A 17,778-nucleotide genomic window follows, 5' to 3' on the forward strand; every position below is an offset into this window, starting at 1 on the left:
CCATTGTATTTTAATGCTTATTCTAATGATTGACATTTTTAAATGTTTATACGGTTTGCTTGTCAAGTCTTTATTTTCAAGACTTTGAAACTGCTCAGGGGGCCTGCAGTGCTATTATTGTGGGGATTAATGCTGTGAGTTCTCATAACTGTAGTTAAGCCATCTTGTCAGTATCTTAAGGTAGAAAGTCAGTTAAGATGTGTTAGTGATAAGGAGCTCTTGTCATAGAAGTGTAAAAGAATTTTAAAAAGCTAGCACATCTTACTGCTCAAGTAGTTGATTTTGATATGTAACTCCTTTTCATCACTCCACACTTGGGCCTTTGGTTTACGTGATTCTGTGACCCATCTGTCACTAGGATAACTGATGTAAGCTGTGGTTTTGCTCCATAAAATTTCTCAAAGCTAGTTTCATTTAAACTTACTGTATTTATAGTGAACTGAACTTTGTGAGTCTGAATCCACTCAAAATTTACTGCAACATGAGCTTGGTACTTTGAAAATCCTCTGCTAGCTACACTGATGAAAAGTTCACAGTTTTAAACACATCAAGTCAATTTGACTTGAACAAGCCTGACTTTGTTATTATGTGCTCTATATTGTGCAAAACAACTGATCTTGTATCTTCAGGCCTTCTGTGATCTTTTTTTTTCTAAAACACAACTGCACAGTTTTGTGATGAAGTTGAAATTTAGCTTTATTAAATGTCAGATGTTATGCTTGTTTGAAACACCTTCTAGTTTCTTTTGTCACTCTGTTACACAGTTCAGAGAGATGCTTGCTTTTAGGCTGAAGTGAAAAGATATCTTTAGCAGTTATTTTACTGAAAGCATCTGAATAATTATATTTGACAGTTACATATATTAGTGAGACAAACATCAAACACATACATACATCCATATGAGCAATATATACACGTGTGTAAATTAGTTCTTGAAGTCGGCCTCAGAAAATAAATAATTCCTCTTCTTGAATCTTCTTAGGCCTTTAGGTGAACACAGTTCACTCGATGTTTTCCAGAGCTGATAAACTCTTCTTGATCTTGATTTTTAGAAAAGAAAGCTAAATTAGGGAAACGAGATTGGAACATAACATGCTCAGCCACAAATCCAGGGAAGGCAAGTCTCTGATTTGATGTAGGTGTATTTAGAAGTCCTCTCACTTCCATATTTTTAAGCAAGGACTTAATGGTTGCAGGTAAAAGTGCTTATAGTTACCATGGTTACACACCTTCAGTTCTATACATTCATTTATTGTTTACTGATTGTTTGCAGTTTAGTTCAGTAACGTTAATGTTGTAATACTCCAGCAATGGCATGTTGTTTAAACTGGTTTATGTATGACCTCTGCTGCCTTAAGACCTCGAGTTTCTCTGTGGCTTAGGGGCACATGAAAGGGAAGCAGAAGAGTAGTGTCAACAGTCTGCTCTGTGCCTGTCCTTCATTTATAAATACATTGTAATAAGTTTGGGGAATTCTGGAAGGGTTAGTTTGGTGCCAAGACAAAGCTCATTTGCTTCAAGGCGTAAGCATTTATCATTTTCAAAGAAGGAAAATTGGTTGGAAGTTTGGACTTGGTTTCTTGAAAGCTGGAAAGGTGGAATGGAAAACTTGTTAGGGGTTCCTTATACACTGGAAATGTTTTTTTTTTAAGAAGAAGAATTTTCTCTGGCTTCAAGTATTTAAATACTTAAATTTAAATACTAAAAAGTAAAGTATTTTTAGCCTTTTTGTGGGGTACACAAGTATTAAACGTAGTATAGAAGTATAGCATTATCAGAGAACATGGCATTATGTGCCATGTTCTTTGTGCACACTGGGGGGAGGAGGAAGAAGGTTATTCTTGTTTTACATTTTATATGTATATATATTGTTGTATAACAAAGAAATCTGAAAAACATTCCTTTTCTATTTCTAGCAAATGGTCAGCAGAAGTCTCTGGTCGAAGTCATGCCATGCCTCACATCAAGACATACATGAGACCTTCTCATGACTTCCAGAAGATTGCATGGTTTTTAGTTACAAGGTAAATAACTAATTATACACTTCTCATTTTATGTTTAAAAGAAAGAAAAAGTTCTCATCAATTGCAGGCACAGGTAAGTTACTGCCATAATCTTCACAATACTGTAAGTAGTGTAAAAAATTCGTCTACATTTCCTGCTTCATTTCAATTTTGGAGACCTTCTGTAGAAAGTCTTTAGATCCTTTTCCTGCAGATTTAAATGAAACTTTCAGTGGAAACTGAACGGACCTTAAAAAGTAGGGCCAAAAGAAGTGTGCGTACATATACATAATGTGTGTGTGCATATGCACATGTGTAAGCATGTATACACATACACACGCACATCCATAGCTTAACAATAGAAATTTTCCATTAGAAAAATGCTTAATAAATAAAGCAGTCTAGCTTTTCTAAGTAACAAATAATTCTGAGAATTTAAATGTGGGAGATGTTTTGACTTAGGTCTTTCTTGGCAGAAAGTACTTAATTTTAAATATGTAGAAAGTTTGCAAGAAACACTTTAAATTAATTTCTTAATAGTAGATCAGCAGAAGGAAATAAATCTTATGCCTGTATCCTGGGTGCTACTTTTATTGTTTCTTTATCTTTCTGCAAGTCTGTATTTGAGCATGCAGAGTGACATGATACGACCTTGTTCTGTATGCTGCTGTGCTTTCAGAAACTCAAAGAGGAGAAAGGTGTAGAAGGGCAGGGGTAGGTAGGCTGAAGGAGTAGTTGTTTGCTCCTATTACATGTAGTTCATTTTTTGGGGTTTATTTATCTCTTCAGTCAGGTGACCTTGTAATTAGAAGTAAAAAAATTGTTATCACAAAATAAGTGCGCTAAGTACACAAAGCAAATCCTTCTCTTCCTTTTGAGGAGGTGTTACAGTTTTTACAATTGAATTATCAAGTAACCTGGATGTGAGAGGGATTTCTGTTCTTCAGCTTCACAATTGGACTAACCCAGTAGAGTTCTTTCTGCTGTGACAGCAAAAAGGAAGTGTTATTTGCAAAGAGCACCTGAGTTTAACCATTTTTTGCAGTTCGTTGTGTTGCGTTTGCTCAGATTGGGGAAATACCAATTTTACACTCATATCTGCTCCTTTAATGACTTCTGTCAACTTAGGCTCTACCTTAGTCCATTTTCCCCAAACTGAAGTTTCTGTTGCTTTAAACTTGGCTTCCTGAAAAAAATCAACCTCAACTTCTTAAACACTTCAGTTGCCTTTTTCTACTTCTAAACTCCATGTGTTCTCGTGAAGCTGTGTAAAACAGTACTGCACACAGAACGTGAGACATGATGCACCAGGGCTTGATATAGTGCAAAAATTGTTTTATCTTTTTTTATCAGTACCCTTAAGGCATCTCTTTTAGTCTTTTGGGGCTGCACATTGAAATTATGACCTCAAAAACCCTTGGCAATGGCTCCATAATCTTCTCTGGGCTTTAACTTCCAATTTCAGGGTCCAGCATCAACTGAAGTAATAAAAACTTCCTAAACCTTTGGCTGATGTTCCTTAATACACAGTGTTTGTGGATTGATGTTGGATACACCAGTTTGTTCATTGACTGCAACAAAATAGAATAAGTTGAGGCTTAGTTTATGCTTGTGCTGCCTTTTTGCTATAAAACATATAGATAGCTGATATTTGGTGTCTGACCTTTTATCAGATTAAGTTGTGCAGCAGTCTCGCTTGAAGTATGGATGTTTTCAGTCTATACTTCCATCTGCTAGTTTTCTGTTTCTTTTTTAAAGAAGTCGAAAGGATCAGCGAGTAATTCCTTGATACAAGGGAAGGTTTTGTTATTGCCAATGAAAAGGTAGATTTCAGTTCTATGAGCAGGGGTTTTTGTATAACCCCAAAACAGCAGCTTATCGTGTTTGTATGTTTTCTTTAAATGTTCAGTTACTCAATCTTTTTTTACTTTGGTTTTTTAAATTTCATTGCTTGTTGATGCTGTTGTCTACAATAGTAGCAGTTAAGGTGATTGGTAAAGTATGTAAATCATTCAAATGTGATGCTTCTTCACCTAATGCAGAAATTCATTGTTGGTTTGACTTTTTTTCTCTCCCACCACATGCTGCTATTAGAAAATATTCAGCATGCCTTTTGGTTAAAATGTATTGTTCAGACCTGATATTATTCCATAGAAGTCAGTTTTGAGAACTTTTGCATTTTTTGATGCCAACTTTATCTACTTTGTAGTAGATAGTAATGAAGGATTAACAATGACATTGTGCTAATCCATCCAAAACAAAGATAAGCTTGTTTGATATTTGTTTATAAATGTATCAAAATATCTCTTGCTCTTAGCCTTTTGTTCTGTTTAGCACTTGCAAAAATGTTCTATACTAAATGTCTTATAACTAGTCATAATTTAGCTAGCCTTTTATTTTTTAATGTTATCACACTGAAGCATTTACCAATATTGAGTTTCTATCTGAAATGTGCAGAGTAGATTCAAAAGGCTGACCTTTTCTTTATAGATCTGTATGATATGAGCAAGCTTGTATAATTTTTCATGTGTTCTATCGATGTCCTTCTGAGCATTGCCTCTGCTGTTTCCAATCTGCTGTAAAAATAACAGTTAGGAATAATACTCAAATTACTTTCATTAAAAACTAATGTGATTTGAAGTAAAAATCCTCCTGCCAGAAGCGCATTGCTACAGCTTCAGTATTTTCTGCTGTGAAGGGTATGCCTTACTGAAATGCTTTCTCTTTGCAGTGCCAATCTATCTAAAGCAGCATGGGGAGCTCTGGAGAAAAATGGCACCCAATTGATGATCCGTTCATATGAACTTGGAGTCCTTTTCTTGCCTTCAGCATTTGTAAGTTCATAGCTCAAGTCAAATCCTGAGAAAAGTTGAGAATCTCCGAGTACTGGCAAATATCAAACACAACTGAATAAATCTAGTTACTAATTCCTGTGTTTCTCTGTCAGGAAGCTTATAGTATTTCGAAGCCATGTGACAGTTTCTTCTTATGCTTTCTGTTCTGAGAACAAGGTGGTCCTCTAATTATTTTCTAATATTATTATGTGGGTCTAAGAACTTCATAAGTAAGAGTTTAAATGCTGAAGGATTATATCATCCAAACTGGGGATAACACTCTCAGAACATTGAAGACAAGTTTTACCCCAAATATCCATTAGTTTAGCCTGTGGAGCGGAGAACTAGGAGACATGGAAATGTTCTAGTGAGGCATGAGGCTGATCTGTCTTGCATCCAATGTGAATGCAGCCCTTATACATTATGGGGTTTGGTGCAATAAGCACTATACATGTGATTATCTCTTTAGCATGTATTCCCAATGATGTATTTTGAGCATTTTTCAGATGTGTTTTTTTAACACATCAGGTTCATATCACTCTTGCTTTGTTTCAGTTGTGACAAAATCCTGTGATGCTGTTTTCTGTAGTTTAATCATTGTACTTGAGGAAAGTGATCCATTTTTTGTGTAGGTTGTTTTTTCTTTAAACCTGCTGCTTAATAATGGGAAGATTAAAAAAAAAAAAATCTCTTGTTCCTGCTGCTTCTTCCTTGTGAACCTACTGGCACCAAAACATTATGAACAGCAGATAGCTTCGGGTCAGAAGCAATTCAAACTCTTTCCTCTGTAAAATTTTTTCTTTTTCAGAGGATTTGTTGCAAGTTTCTCGAGAAAGTTTGTATGCCAAAAATCATTTAGAATATTTTTCTAAAGAATACATCTTTCCTAGATAATGTTCACGAATATGCATACAATGTTTAGTCACTTCTGTTGGTCTGTAATGCACTCCTAAATGAATGTTTACTAATTCTAAAGATTTGGCTGTGGCTGAAGAACTCTTATCTTCCTCTTGACTCTTACTAAGGCATTCCTGTTGTAGTGTGGTCTCTGTAAGATTAACAGTGTCAGTCTCAGGCATCATTCTCCAGCCATGGTTTCTTTTCTCTGGGAGACAACTTTTAGAAATTGATTAATTAGAGACTGAAGCAAAAAATTCTGATGATTTCCTACAGTAGGGAGCATTGGTGTTGATAGTGTTGCACCCTAACTCCAACACCACAGGAGTAAACATTTTATACAATTAGTAATACTTTAAACATTTAATAAGGCAGTAGTGAAGAGTAGTGCAAAAACAATTTGTGGAAGGGCTTTTAAATCCTGTTGACCTAAAGGGACAAAACAACATTCTAACAAGTTGGCTGTGGTCATCTCCAGATGCTGCTGAGCAGAGAATTTATTGTAGTAGCGTAATTGTTTTTAGTGGATATATTTTTGTTGGTTTTTTTAACAACCTTTACAGGTCAGATTGAGCAGCCATTTAGTATAAAAGCAGTATTTCTGTTCTGTGTCTGGTTTTTCTGTTGATTACTAGCTTTTGGAAAACATACATCAAATGGGGAGAAAACAAGGAGTACTTGAGTTAACATAAATCTTTTTGCCAAGAGTTGCCTGTACCTGTTTCACATCTGAGTGATCTACAAGCTTTAAGAAGAAAATATGTATAACTGTGACAACATCAGGCTTACATTCCATTCTGAACCTTCTGTTCTATGTAGAATTTCTTGTGCATGGAGCAGTATAGAGAGGATCACCAGAATTTCTCCCAGAGATAAAATTTATGGAAAAAAACTTGAACCTTCTTCCTCATTCCTAAAAATTAGGATCTCCCTTGTCAGGTTTCTCTATAAATAACTGTTTCATTATAGAATCGAGCTTTATTTTAATGAAGCGAAATATACATTAAGGAGCATTTAATGATCAGAAAGATAAGATTCTTAAGCAGTCACAGAGTTTCAGCAATTTGAAGTTAACGTGTTACCTTCTTGAAATTAGTTTGACCCACCTGCCATTAAACACCTAGAATTACAAAAGTCGTCATTCTGATGAAAATTGTTAAAGCTTTTATTTCTGCTGGCACCAGTCTTAGCAGCTGAAACAAGATGTTTTTAGCCATTTTTCAGAAACTGAGTTACTAAAAATAGAAATATATTTTCATTCTTGTACTGCATTAAAAGGACACTGGATTTAAGTTTCAGTCAAAGCAAAGTTTACTGATGATTAAAAACACATTTAATACTTGTTAAGCATCTGCTCCAGCCTTTAAAAGAAGCCTGTAGGCTTGTTTACACAGGAAATTCAGTTATTCCACTACAAATCTTATGTGAACTGTAAAGAACTGTTTTGATAACTATTCATGGGTAAACAGTTCAGAATGTAGCTCAAGCCTTCTGGTCATCAGGTGGAGAGGAGAAAAAGGCATTGGTTAGGACTACTTTTTTTCTTTTCTGTTTAGGGACTGCAGAGAGTTCTGTTCCTTATGAAAGGGAGGTTATATTGCATTACATTTTCATTGAAGTTTTTACAGTAGTTTGGTTGCATTCTTTGTTCACGGGCACACTCTAAATTTGTTTATAAAGGGCTCTCTGGGGTTAATTTTATAATGTGTAAAAGCCATTTTTCTGCTAAATCAGTCTGTTTTTGGAGAAGATAGTCAAGGTATTCCTGTTCCTTCTGTTCCAATCCCTGCTATGTTCAGAAGATCAGTATCTCCTATTGCTGTGTTGCTCTGCTATTTTTGCCGTTAGTTGAAGTAGCAAGCAGTGTAAACCCTTCCTGCAATATGGAAGAGCCATTGTTGAAAATTCAGTTTGGATGAGTAAATAATGGGATGTAAAATGTTTGTTTTGTAATGTTTGTAGTGGCAAAAGGGAAGAAAAAATGGTGATTTTCTATGCACAGTATCTCCTGGTATGCCTGTAAGTTTGTATCACATTGAAGAGACAAGTGTAGGCTGTCCACTGAATCTACTCCACTGCTCCTGGTATCTGTTGGGGCTTTCCCGTATAAAAACAGGCTTCAAGTCTGTGGTAGTTGGTCATGCTGTCTTACCTAACACTTGGAATTTTGTCAGTCTTCAATAGTGAAGTTCTAGTTCTCATCTTAGGAGTGTCCACCTCTCAAGAAAAAATTCTGTCATGAAAAAACGCAGTTTCTGTGCATTGTTGTCATTTATTTTTGAAGTGGAAAATAAATGTTGTATTTAATATTGACAGCTTCAAATGTGAGACCCGGGGGCCATTACTCGTAATATTGAACTCACACTTGCATGCTGAACGTGGACTTGAAAGTGTAAACATGCTGTATTTTGCAGTGGGGTGGGAGTAGTTTGGAATGGAATGTGGTTGTTTGGGAACCTAATGGCTTTGTGAAACATAGTGGCAAGATGAGTCACTGTCATGAAGTGAATAAGTATTGCTAAAAAAAAAAACAAAAAAACAATAAGTTTTAAGTGTAGGCATCAAGGATTTGGAACCTTGACTGATGTGTTTTTTGTTTTTTATTGCAGTGTGATTTTATCCTTGTGATGCATGCACAGCACAATCTTATATCTGAAAACCAAAAATAGTTAAATGCATGCAGGATGTTTCTTTCTTGAGAACTGCCAGTTGACAGTTACAGCAGCAGAGTGTTCAGAAAAAACTGCTGAAACTTTCCACAAACTGGAGCTAATTTGGAGCTGTGATAGGTATTATAATTACCTTGCTAACAGCCTCCACACTAGTTCAAAGTACTTTCTCAGGTATACCTGTACAAGTTGGTGTCACCACTGTAATATGCTATTTATTAAGTGCATTTGTAATACTGTAGTAGACAGCAGTACTTTTGGTGACTTTTTTTCCTTTTATGTGGCTTCAGGAGCATTTCAAGACTCTGGTTCCAGATATCTCTAAATGAGAGTTAATTTAGCATCTGTAACTTGAGATAACTTGTTCCAAGACTGTTTTTCAATTGAATTACTAGATTCTACAGTGAGAGAATCTCACTCTTGTGATCCCAGACTGAAAAGTCATTCATTTCAATGGTATCATTAACCTTTAGAGTTGAGAATATTGCCTGTTGGCTCCATTCTTTGTCATCAGAGTTTATAGACATTTTGTAATTGTATTTGAAAAAAAAAAAAAAAGACTAGCAGAAATTTAAGTACTTACTCAGAGTAAAAGAATCCAATTTCTACATATACAGTAGACCAGCACCACAATAATTACTAATACAAACGAGGACAAGATCTTGATCTCATTGAGGACTGAAAGGATGAGCTGAGATTTGCAAAGGATACTGATCTTGGGGCCATGGCAGTCATCATTATTTGTTTGCTGTTTGAGGCCTCTCTTAAAACATCTGCTGCAGGGAGGATCAGGCTCCCAGAAGCAGAAGAGTACAGTGAAGAACTTTACTTGAATGTTTTGCTGCCTCTCCACATTGTGCTCTGATGACAGGTACAATTGCTATACATGACTTAGCAGACCAGTCTATTAGAGGATTTACCACCTGGAAAGGTAGGTTGAAATCTGTCTCAAACATGACTAAGTAATAAATTAACTTACCACGCTTAACTACGTAATTGGTTGGTCCTGCTATGATCGTAGCCTGTTTGTGGCTGTCTTCATTCCCTTGTTTGTACCACTGTTGGTTCTCAGTGGAGTCCTTGTGCTTTTAATTAGCTCAAACTGAAGAAAAGCAATGAAAACTTGTGCAAATTGCATTCATAAGCTCAAAAATGATCAGGTGAATACTGATGCAAGAAAGAAGGGAAAGTGAGCAGAGAGGTGAGTGAGTATAGGATAACCAGGATAACTTGTAGGATATTCAAGATGATATTTTGGTATGGTTTTAGAACTACAGCCTATGGAAAGGGCTGATCAGAGGTTTGGAGGAAAATAGGTGCGAATGTCTAGGGGTTGCCTGTAGAAAAGCTAATATGCCTGTATACTGTATAGCCAAGCCCCTTAGTCTTTCCCTTTCCCCACACTGCTGACTCTAAGATAGCTGCTGGAGGAGTAGAAGGTGAATGGCTTTGTCTTATCAAAAATACGTTTGGAAACTCAGTGGCCAAAAGCAGGTGCTTATGGGGAAGAGTGCAATGGGCAGGCATGTACATAATAGCATCTCTAAAGATTTCTTGAGCTAGAGACTATGTAACAACTTCTTTATAAATGCTGTAATCATCTAGCATTCACAGCATGCCTAGCTGAGTTTAACAACGTCATATGAAGTGTGCATTTTGAAACCTTGGTTTCATTTGATGGCTTACCCTTCTTGTATTGGAAGAGGCAATAAAGACTTGATCCCTATTCACCTTTTCTATGCTGCTCATTCTGTAGACAGTCTTCGTTTTTCTAGGCTCAACAGTCCTAAACCTGCTCAATTGCTTTCTTGAGTGGAGCACTGATCATTCTTATTGCTTTTCTGTTCTTTTTGTTTGTTTGTTTTTTCTTCTATGCTATTTGAGTGAGGAAAAAGTGCACATAAGATGCAGATATAAATCTGTGGCACACTGATGTTATCAATGTTCTTCTCACTCATTAAGACTGCTTAGCCTGCTGTGCTTTTTACAGAATGCTGTGTGGTAAGTTAGTCTTTCTTGCTAACTTGTTGAACAAAGTTGTTCATCCAAGACTGACAAATTGTATAAACAAGAAGCAAACATTTAATTTCTCTTCATTTTGAAATTGATTTTGTGTTAATAGTGTGATTAAAATATATGCAATATAAAGATTCTTCATGCAACCTAATTAGTGCTTTCTCTACAGACCTTTCAATTTTTTTCCTATTTGTTTTCATCAGCCTTTGTGGAACAGTTTCATGTTTGAGTTTCAGACCTCAGAACACAACTTAATTGCAGCAGTTTTTCCTGTTTTTACTGGGAAATATCTGCAGAGACAAATATCTATACGTATCTCTCTATCATAGGGATAAATATCTACACTTGTATTTGAGTATCAGATAATTGCATGTATGTAAGTTACACTGCAGAGTGCGTACATACAGTAGTTTTACAAGTTAAGCAGAGTTAACTGCATTAAAAAGCATTCTTTAGGTAACTTAGTTTGGTGTGAAGACTTCTATTGGTTCAGTATGGTCTTAATATATATGTACTACAGTAGTCTAAATGAAAGTGTCAGGGGTAGAAATAGATTAACGCATTTACAGAAAACAGTATTGTTTTAAAGTTTATCTACCACTAGAAATATGTGCAACACAAACTGGATTAAGTGCTTTGAAACAGAACAAAAGCATTCCTGCATCTCTAGAGTCTCAAAACGCTCTAGCTGTTGCAATGCTGTTTTAATGCTGCTGATTCCTGATAGTTCTGTTTCTTCTGGCTGTTTAGTGTAGTTTAATTTTAGTTACTGATTTTGATAGAAGTTAAGGCTTGCCTAGCATAAATGTAATATTCTTAACCTTAAAAACTCCTTTAGTATCAGGGGGTGGACTTAACGATCTCTTGAGGATCTTTCTAACCCTGCAATTGTGTGATTCTGTTTTCTGCTGAATACAGATTCAGAAGTAGATCACTTCTCTCTTGCCATCATTTGAATGCTAGTTTTTCTGTTGTCTTGTTTGTTTGTTTAAATGCTTTCAAAACTTATGCTTTGAGGCTGGGTCTCAGCCTGGTGTGCTAATGTAGGCTATCAAATATGTTGGGTAGTTGCTCTCAACACCGCTGCAGCTTTCATCACTTACAGTTTTAGTGTTCAGTGAAAAATCAGTGGATGCTGACATTAGATCAAAAGCTTCTCTTGATTAAAAAGCAACGTTTACAGAATGGCTGTATCCTGGTACTGGAACAGCATTTGTCTTTATCTCCTTTTCTCACCTCTTATATCATATTTGTCACTCATTCTCAAGCTTGTTCCTTCAGCTCCTGGGGATTCCTTTCCAAAGGTTGAGATAAATTACACCTTTAATATGTAAAATATATTGACAGAACCCATCGCCTTACAGTATGGAGTTGTTCTGGAAAGAATGTTGAAGTAATAATTTAATTAGACATTCCCAGAATATTTATAATTTTAGTAAATAGTTTGTCTAAAAAACTGGAGAAAGTAGAACTTTCTGCAGTTGTTCTTGTATCTGGTAAGGTTGTAAGATAAAACTGAGCTAGACTCATAGAATGGTATAAAAATGTTTGTGGAATTCTTAAATCTTTTGAATGGCCTGTTGAAGAATGTGATACTAGCCAGTGAGCTGCTGGAAATATAAATTCAATTACAGTAGTTGCTATTAAACAGGAAAGTTACCCATTACTGTTGTCTTGTGGTACTGGATGCCACAGTTGTAAATGAATAATCAGCACAGGCATCTAGAAATAGCACTTCGGATTCTGAAATGCCTTATTGATGGTAAATATTGGCTGTTTCGTAGTTGCTTGTGGGGAGAGGATTGAGCTGAAAATGGATTTGATAGCTGTCGGTCACTTTTGCTGAATTCAAGGTGAACTGAAGCAATTTCAGCTGTAACTTAGAACTGACTTGCAGATCAACGTAATGCTACTTCACCTGCATCCAGATAAACTGAAGAGTAAAGTTGCACTGTGTAGAATTGATTGTGGGCAGAAAATAAATATAAAGTATTGGTTCACTCACACTGTATGTGAACTTAAGGGCATTAAACCTTGCTCAGAGTGTTTGTAGAACTGTTATAAGGTTTTGAAATTCAGAAGTTGTAAAGACAAAACCATGTTTTGCAAGCAAAGGAGCTGTGGATGTGGGTACCCAAATTTCATTTTAGGGCTATTGGGAATAAATAAGCTATGGCACAGTTGAATAAATGTACTTCAGTATTGAGAAAAGATTTCCGTGTGTTCTGGCCAGAGAATTACATTACTGTAAAGTTTCTTCATATTCCTAATTCTTTACTGCCCAGACTAGTGAGTTTTTAAGCATTTTTGCCAGAAAGATGGCTCTTCTATTTTTACCTATATGGGGAAAAAGTAGTCCTGTAATCATCCAAGTAATAAAGACAGTAGAATCATCAGCAGTCTCTAGCAGAAGTTACTTCAGTAGTGTCTAAATACATTAGTGTCTAACTCTACTAAAGTGGGAATAAACAATTTTACCTTGTCTTGTGTGTGGTTTTTTATAATCTCTGATCTATCTTCTGTTTGAGTAGCAAAAACTTTTAAAACTATTCTACTTCATTCTCCCTTTTCCCATTCTTCCTACTAATGCCTACTTTAACAACATAGGATGTTAAGGTAGTAATAAAATGCATGACTGTATCTTAAATTTTGTAAGTACAAAAATACGTACTTTGCCAACTGAGAAATGTATCTCTTAGCATTTCAAAATTTACTGCTGTGAGCATACATGTCAAAGAACAAAATCTTGCTGTAGAAGAAAAGTTCTGGAAGAACAGGATTTGCCTGAGAAGCAAAATGTAGAAGGCAGTGGTGGTTTTTTTTTGTTTGTTTTTTTTTCTTCAAGATCTTGCTGATTTGTTTTTGGAAACGGTGGTGGGAGCTGTCAGCATCCAGGAAATGCTCAAAACAGAAAATAGTGTGAACAGTGTCAATTTCTGTGTGCTCTTCTGTGAAGATAGACATGAGAGCTATTTTTGAAAACAAGTGAATCTCCTCAGAGAATCTCCTCAGAGAGCCTGAATGTAAGAATGTATTCTATAACCTAGACTTTCATTCCAGGACGTTTTTGAGGAAAACTTGTAAATAAAATTTTGTTCAGTGTTTTCTGAATGGAACACTTCTGTGGGTTAAATCTTGATGGCTGAAGAAAGCAATTCTGAAATGAAGTCTACTGATGATGTGGGACAGCATCAGAGAAATAAGGTTTAGAGGAGGGGAAAATTTATCTGGTGACTGGAAATGGAACAAGAAAGAAAACAACGGAGGTGTAGAACAAAATCTGAGAAGATAAAGATGTATGCTGAAGTAATAACAGGACAAAGGGGGGTTGTAGAAGAAATAAAGCAGAAACAAATATTTATTTCTTTTGGGGGGTGGAGGGAGGAAAGATTAAAAAAAAAAAAAGGACTAAAAATATGCTAGAATCTGTATAATGTACATTCTGTGGTGTGTTTTCTCTTATGCTGTGTAAGAAGCACCCAATACACCACACTTCATAGAGGAATAGATGTGGCATTTGTTGCTGATTCTTGAGTTACATTGATAGAGATTACTGACTATGCATGTAGAAGTAGTTGTTCTTGTACACTGTATTCTTTGGTAGCAAAGATTACTAAAAATTCTAAATTAAGATGGTGTCAGACAAGGGTTTAACTTCAGTGCTCTTCATCTGACACGTATATAAGGTTTATTGTAGAGTAGGAGGATCAACTTGATACACCAGGGAAGCACTGTCTGCCATTCCACAGTTCTGTCATCTCCGTGTGGAAGAGAAAAAAGCTCACAGGCAGCTGGCTTCTGTGAGACTTGCTTTCCCTGTTACAGTTTGCAATTAGAATGTTAACTTATTTATGGTGTCTAGCGATGCACCTTACCCAGCTTCCTCACTTAATGAAGCAGAACTACTGTGGGATGTGGAAAAAAGCTTTCTCCACCGCCACGGCTCCACTTATACAATTCCATGCTTAGATCTATAGCATTGTCTGCTTCATGTTCTTTCCACTACATGCATAAGTGTAGCTATGTGACTATTTACATTTTTATATGAAGTTTCTGTCAATCTCTGAGTGACTCTGGGATCATTGGTGGTAAAGGTGTACAATTGTTGCATTTTTTTTTTTTCTAAGTAACTCTAGATTTCATGTTTAATTATTCAATTTCAAGTCCTCTTTTGTAAAGTTTTAAAAACCTTAATGTACCTGTGTGTTGGTATACTTTGAATGGACTGCTTGATATGAGGAGACTAATCTCTACAAAAGGCTGTAGGTTAGTTTTAAAGAAGTTTATCAAGATTCCACTGACCTGAAAGGTGTAAGAAATGTAAGTTCAAAACAGATCTTGGTTCATGTGGTCATTGTTTATTTTTTTCTCCTGTCCTTTTGTTGGAAAAACAGTGGGTTTTAAATCTAGTCCTTGAAGTAATATACAGTATTTCTTCATGTATGGGAACTGCTGAATCATGGCCTAAATCTCTGATTGATCACCTGAGGTGAGCAATGAGCCAGCCATGGGAGCACAGGTGAAGGCAATTCAGCTGTGCTGCTGGAAGGGGTGGAGCCTGGCTGCACCTCTCCTCGACCCCATTTAAGAGCTGACCACCAGCAGGAAGGATCTCTTCTGGAGATCCCTCCTCTGGAGTTTTGCAGCAACCTCAGGACGAGGGTAAGCTTTCTGTCTATTCTGTTGTTACAATGTGCTCTGCCAAACTCTCTTGTTTATTTCATAATTCTAACATCTTTATATTCATTGACTATACACTTTATAACTAGAGTTTTCCTGTTATTTTCAGTCATGAAGTAAAATAAGCTTCTGTACTCCCAGGGAGTATTTTGGACTGAATTGCCAGAACTGCTGTGATATAGCTTGATGTTGTCTTTGGTAGCTCTCCCTTTTCTCTACTGCTGTGTTTCTTGAATATTAGTTGAGAAGGTATAAAGCTACTTTGTCTTCTGTGCTCTGTGTGGTCATATTAGTGTTGCTTCCTCTAAATTTATAAAGTGTTGGAGTCACGTTGATGGGGACAGACTCTTTTCAGTGTCGAGCAACAATAGAACAAGGGGCAGCAGGCAGAAACTGGAACTCAGAAAGTTCCATACTAAAACAGGGAATAACTTCTTTACTGTCATTGTGACGGAATGCTGGAAAAGGCTGCCCAGAGAGGTGTTGTGGTCTCCTTGTCTAGAGAGATTCAAGACCTGTCCGGATGCTTAGCTGTGTAACCTTCCATAAGGAGCCTGTTTTAGCAGGGGAGTTGGACTCAGTAATCTCTAGAGGTCTCTTCAAATCCTTATTTTCTGTTTTTACAGCGCTAATTCTTGATGAAGTAAAAGTTTGGTATTGTTTAAAAAGAATACTGCGTGTAGGTGGAGCTGTCAGTTCAGCCAACAGTGTTATGTGAATAAAATGGAATTAGTACAACAAAATATTCCTCCACTGAGGTGTGCTGCTGCCTGTGATGTACTAGGAAAGGAATTTGGATAGAATTGTTCACAAATAAAGTCACAACTCTATTTACCTGCTGAATGTGGAAATAAGTTGGTGGATGTGAAAGCAGCTGAGAATGTGGAATATATCCAATTTGAATACCAATTTGAATTGGCCAGGCCAATTCTATTAAAAAAAAAAAAAAAAGCCTGCAATTGTAGTGGTAAGAGCAGCTGAATTCTTATGAAAAGAAGGTGCTCTAGTAAGCATGTTATCTCAGTAACAGAGGCAAAACTTTGTTTCTTAAAGTAAGTTCTGCTATTGAGAAATCTACTGTAAATTGGGTTTGTCTTGGGTTTGTCTTCAAAAAGCAATGGTTTTTTTTGTTTCCTATCTATTGTAGGGATTGGACAACGGTTACTTCCATGTGAAAGGGAAAATGCTTTCAGAAGGTAAAGATTCAGCAACATCTTTTCCTGTGCCATTTGATCTGCCTCCAGAACAGTATGGAAGCAAAGGTAAGATGTGGCTTTGGAAGACAAGTAGCATATCATATAAGCAGTAAGCTCAGCTGAGTAACTTTAAGTTGGTTTTAATGGAGGTATGTTCCAAAGCTTTATTGTAACATTATGGCAGCTTGACTTTGCGTTTGAAATGGTAGCACTCCTACATTCTGTTTTAAGAAAAGAACTTAATATTTTGGTTCTTATTTTTCTGTATTGTTATCTAGGTTATGAATTCATCTTTTTCTCATGCTGGTAGTGGCAATCATACCTGCATTGGGAGATGTTGCATCTTTTCACCTAGATTCCCCAGGACTTAAAATAGTTACGATTTGCAGGAATGTGGTGCATGTTACTTTGTAACTTGCAAAGATAATGTATCTGTTTTATGAGCTTCCTTCATTCTTTTACACTTAAAGCTATTCTTAAATGTTACTCTGTCCTTCCTAGTGGAGAAACTACTGGCTTACTGAAGAAATTATAATACAATCTACTTGCTACTGTTTCATCTAGTATAGAAGACATTTAAATATCAATGTCAGAGAGGGGTGATGAATTGTGCCTGAGTTACTTGCTAGCAAAAGAGAAAGAATATTTTATGTATTGTAACTATTACTGTCCCGACTTTCGACTCTTCCTAATTGCGTGGTTAGATATTAGCTGATGTTCCAATAAATGCAGTGAACATCAATGCTTATGGAAAAATTTTTAGATAGTGCCAGTTGCAATTTGTTGTGCTTGGGGATGCATATGCAGCTGTACCTGATGGATAACTAATGCCATGCTGAAACTTTGGAAATTTTAAAGCTAAGATTTTTTAAAATGAGCCCATATGTATATTCTCAAATGCATGTAACGTGCAATCTTCTTTTGACAAAAATGTAGTTGTATATTTTTAAGTCCCTGCATTCAATCTAAGGTGTTAGTGATCCTCATGTGTCTTTCATATGAATATAGAGGCTTTTTTTTTTCTGAATAATTTTTCATTTCCTGCATGGAAAAAAAAATCTTTAGTGAATTTGCTTGTCTGTAATCCAGCTTCTGAGTTTCAGCATTCTCCTGTGAAATAGATGGATAGAACTCAAGTTGTCTGGGCTTTGGCAGTTGAAGCAGAGTCAGCAGCCTATAGCTTCCCACGTCTTTCCCGAATATTCTGTTTCAGTTCCTCAGCCTCTTGGTGGAAAAAATGTGTAAAGAATTTCTATATTAGAGATGGACTCATGAAATAATCAGCCAGTAACAATGCAGTTATCAACTCCCTAAGTCTCCAGAGAGTTGTGTAGATTTATTTTAATGAAGTCTTGAGAAGCAGAAATGCAAGTAATTATCCTTTCCATAAAGAAGCCATATTGACTGATCCCTGTAATTGAAAGAGAAAAGGCTCCAGGGGTTTTTCCATGAACTCAGATTGTCTAAGCATGGGAAAGCAAAT

The 17,778-nt window shown here is 36.2% G+C and overlaps 1 protein-coding gene across 4 annotated transcripts in view; it reads left to right on the forward strand.

Moving 5' to 3' along the window:
* Positions 1-17,778, forward strand: part of TDP1 (tyrosyl-DNA phosphodiesterase 1) — a 36,036-nt gene that overhangs the window by 13,736 nt on the left and 4,522 nt on the right. For all 4 annotated transcript variants that reach the window (XM_052696158.1, XM_052696162.1, XM_052696159.1 and 1 more), the window contains exons 13-15: positions 1,917-2,024; positions 4,735-4,837; positions 16,247-16,361. In XM_052696158.1, the coding sequence (XP_052552118.1) occupies positions 1,917-2,024; positions 4,735-4,837; positions 16,247-16,361 (326 nt within the window). The remainder of the gene's footprint in view (positions 1-1,916; positions 2,025-4,734; positions 4,838-16,246; positions 16,362-17,778) is intronic.

This window comes from Tympanuchus pallidicinctus, unplaced genomic scaffold (genome assembly GCF_026119805.1).
Source record: "Tympanuchus pallidicinctus isolate F22 unplaced genomic scaffold, pur_lepc_1.0 scaffold3, whole genome shotgun sequence".
Taxonomy (NCBI): domain Eukaryota; kingdom Metazoa; phylum Chordata; class Aves; order Galliformes; family Phasianidae; genus Tympanuchus; species Tympanuchus pallidicinctus.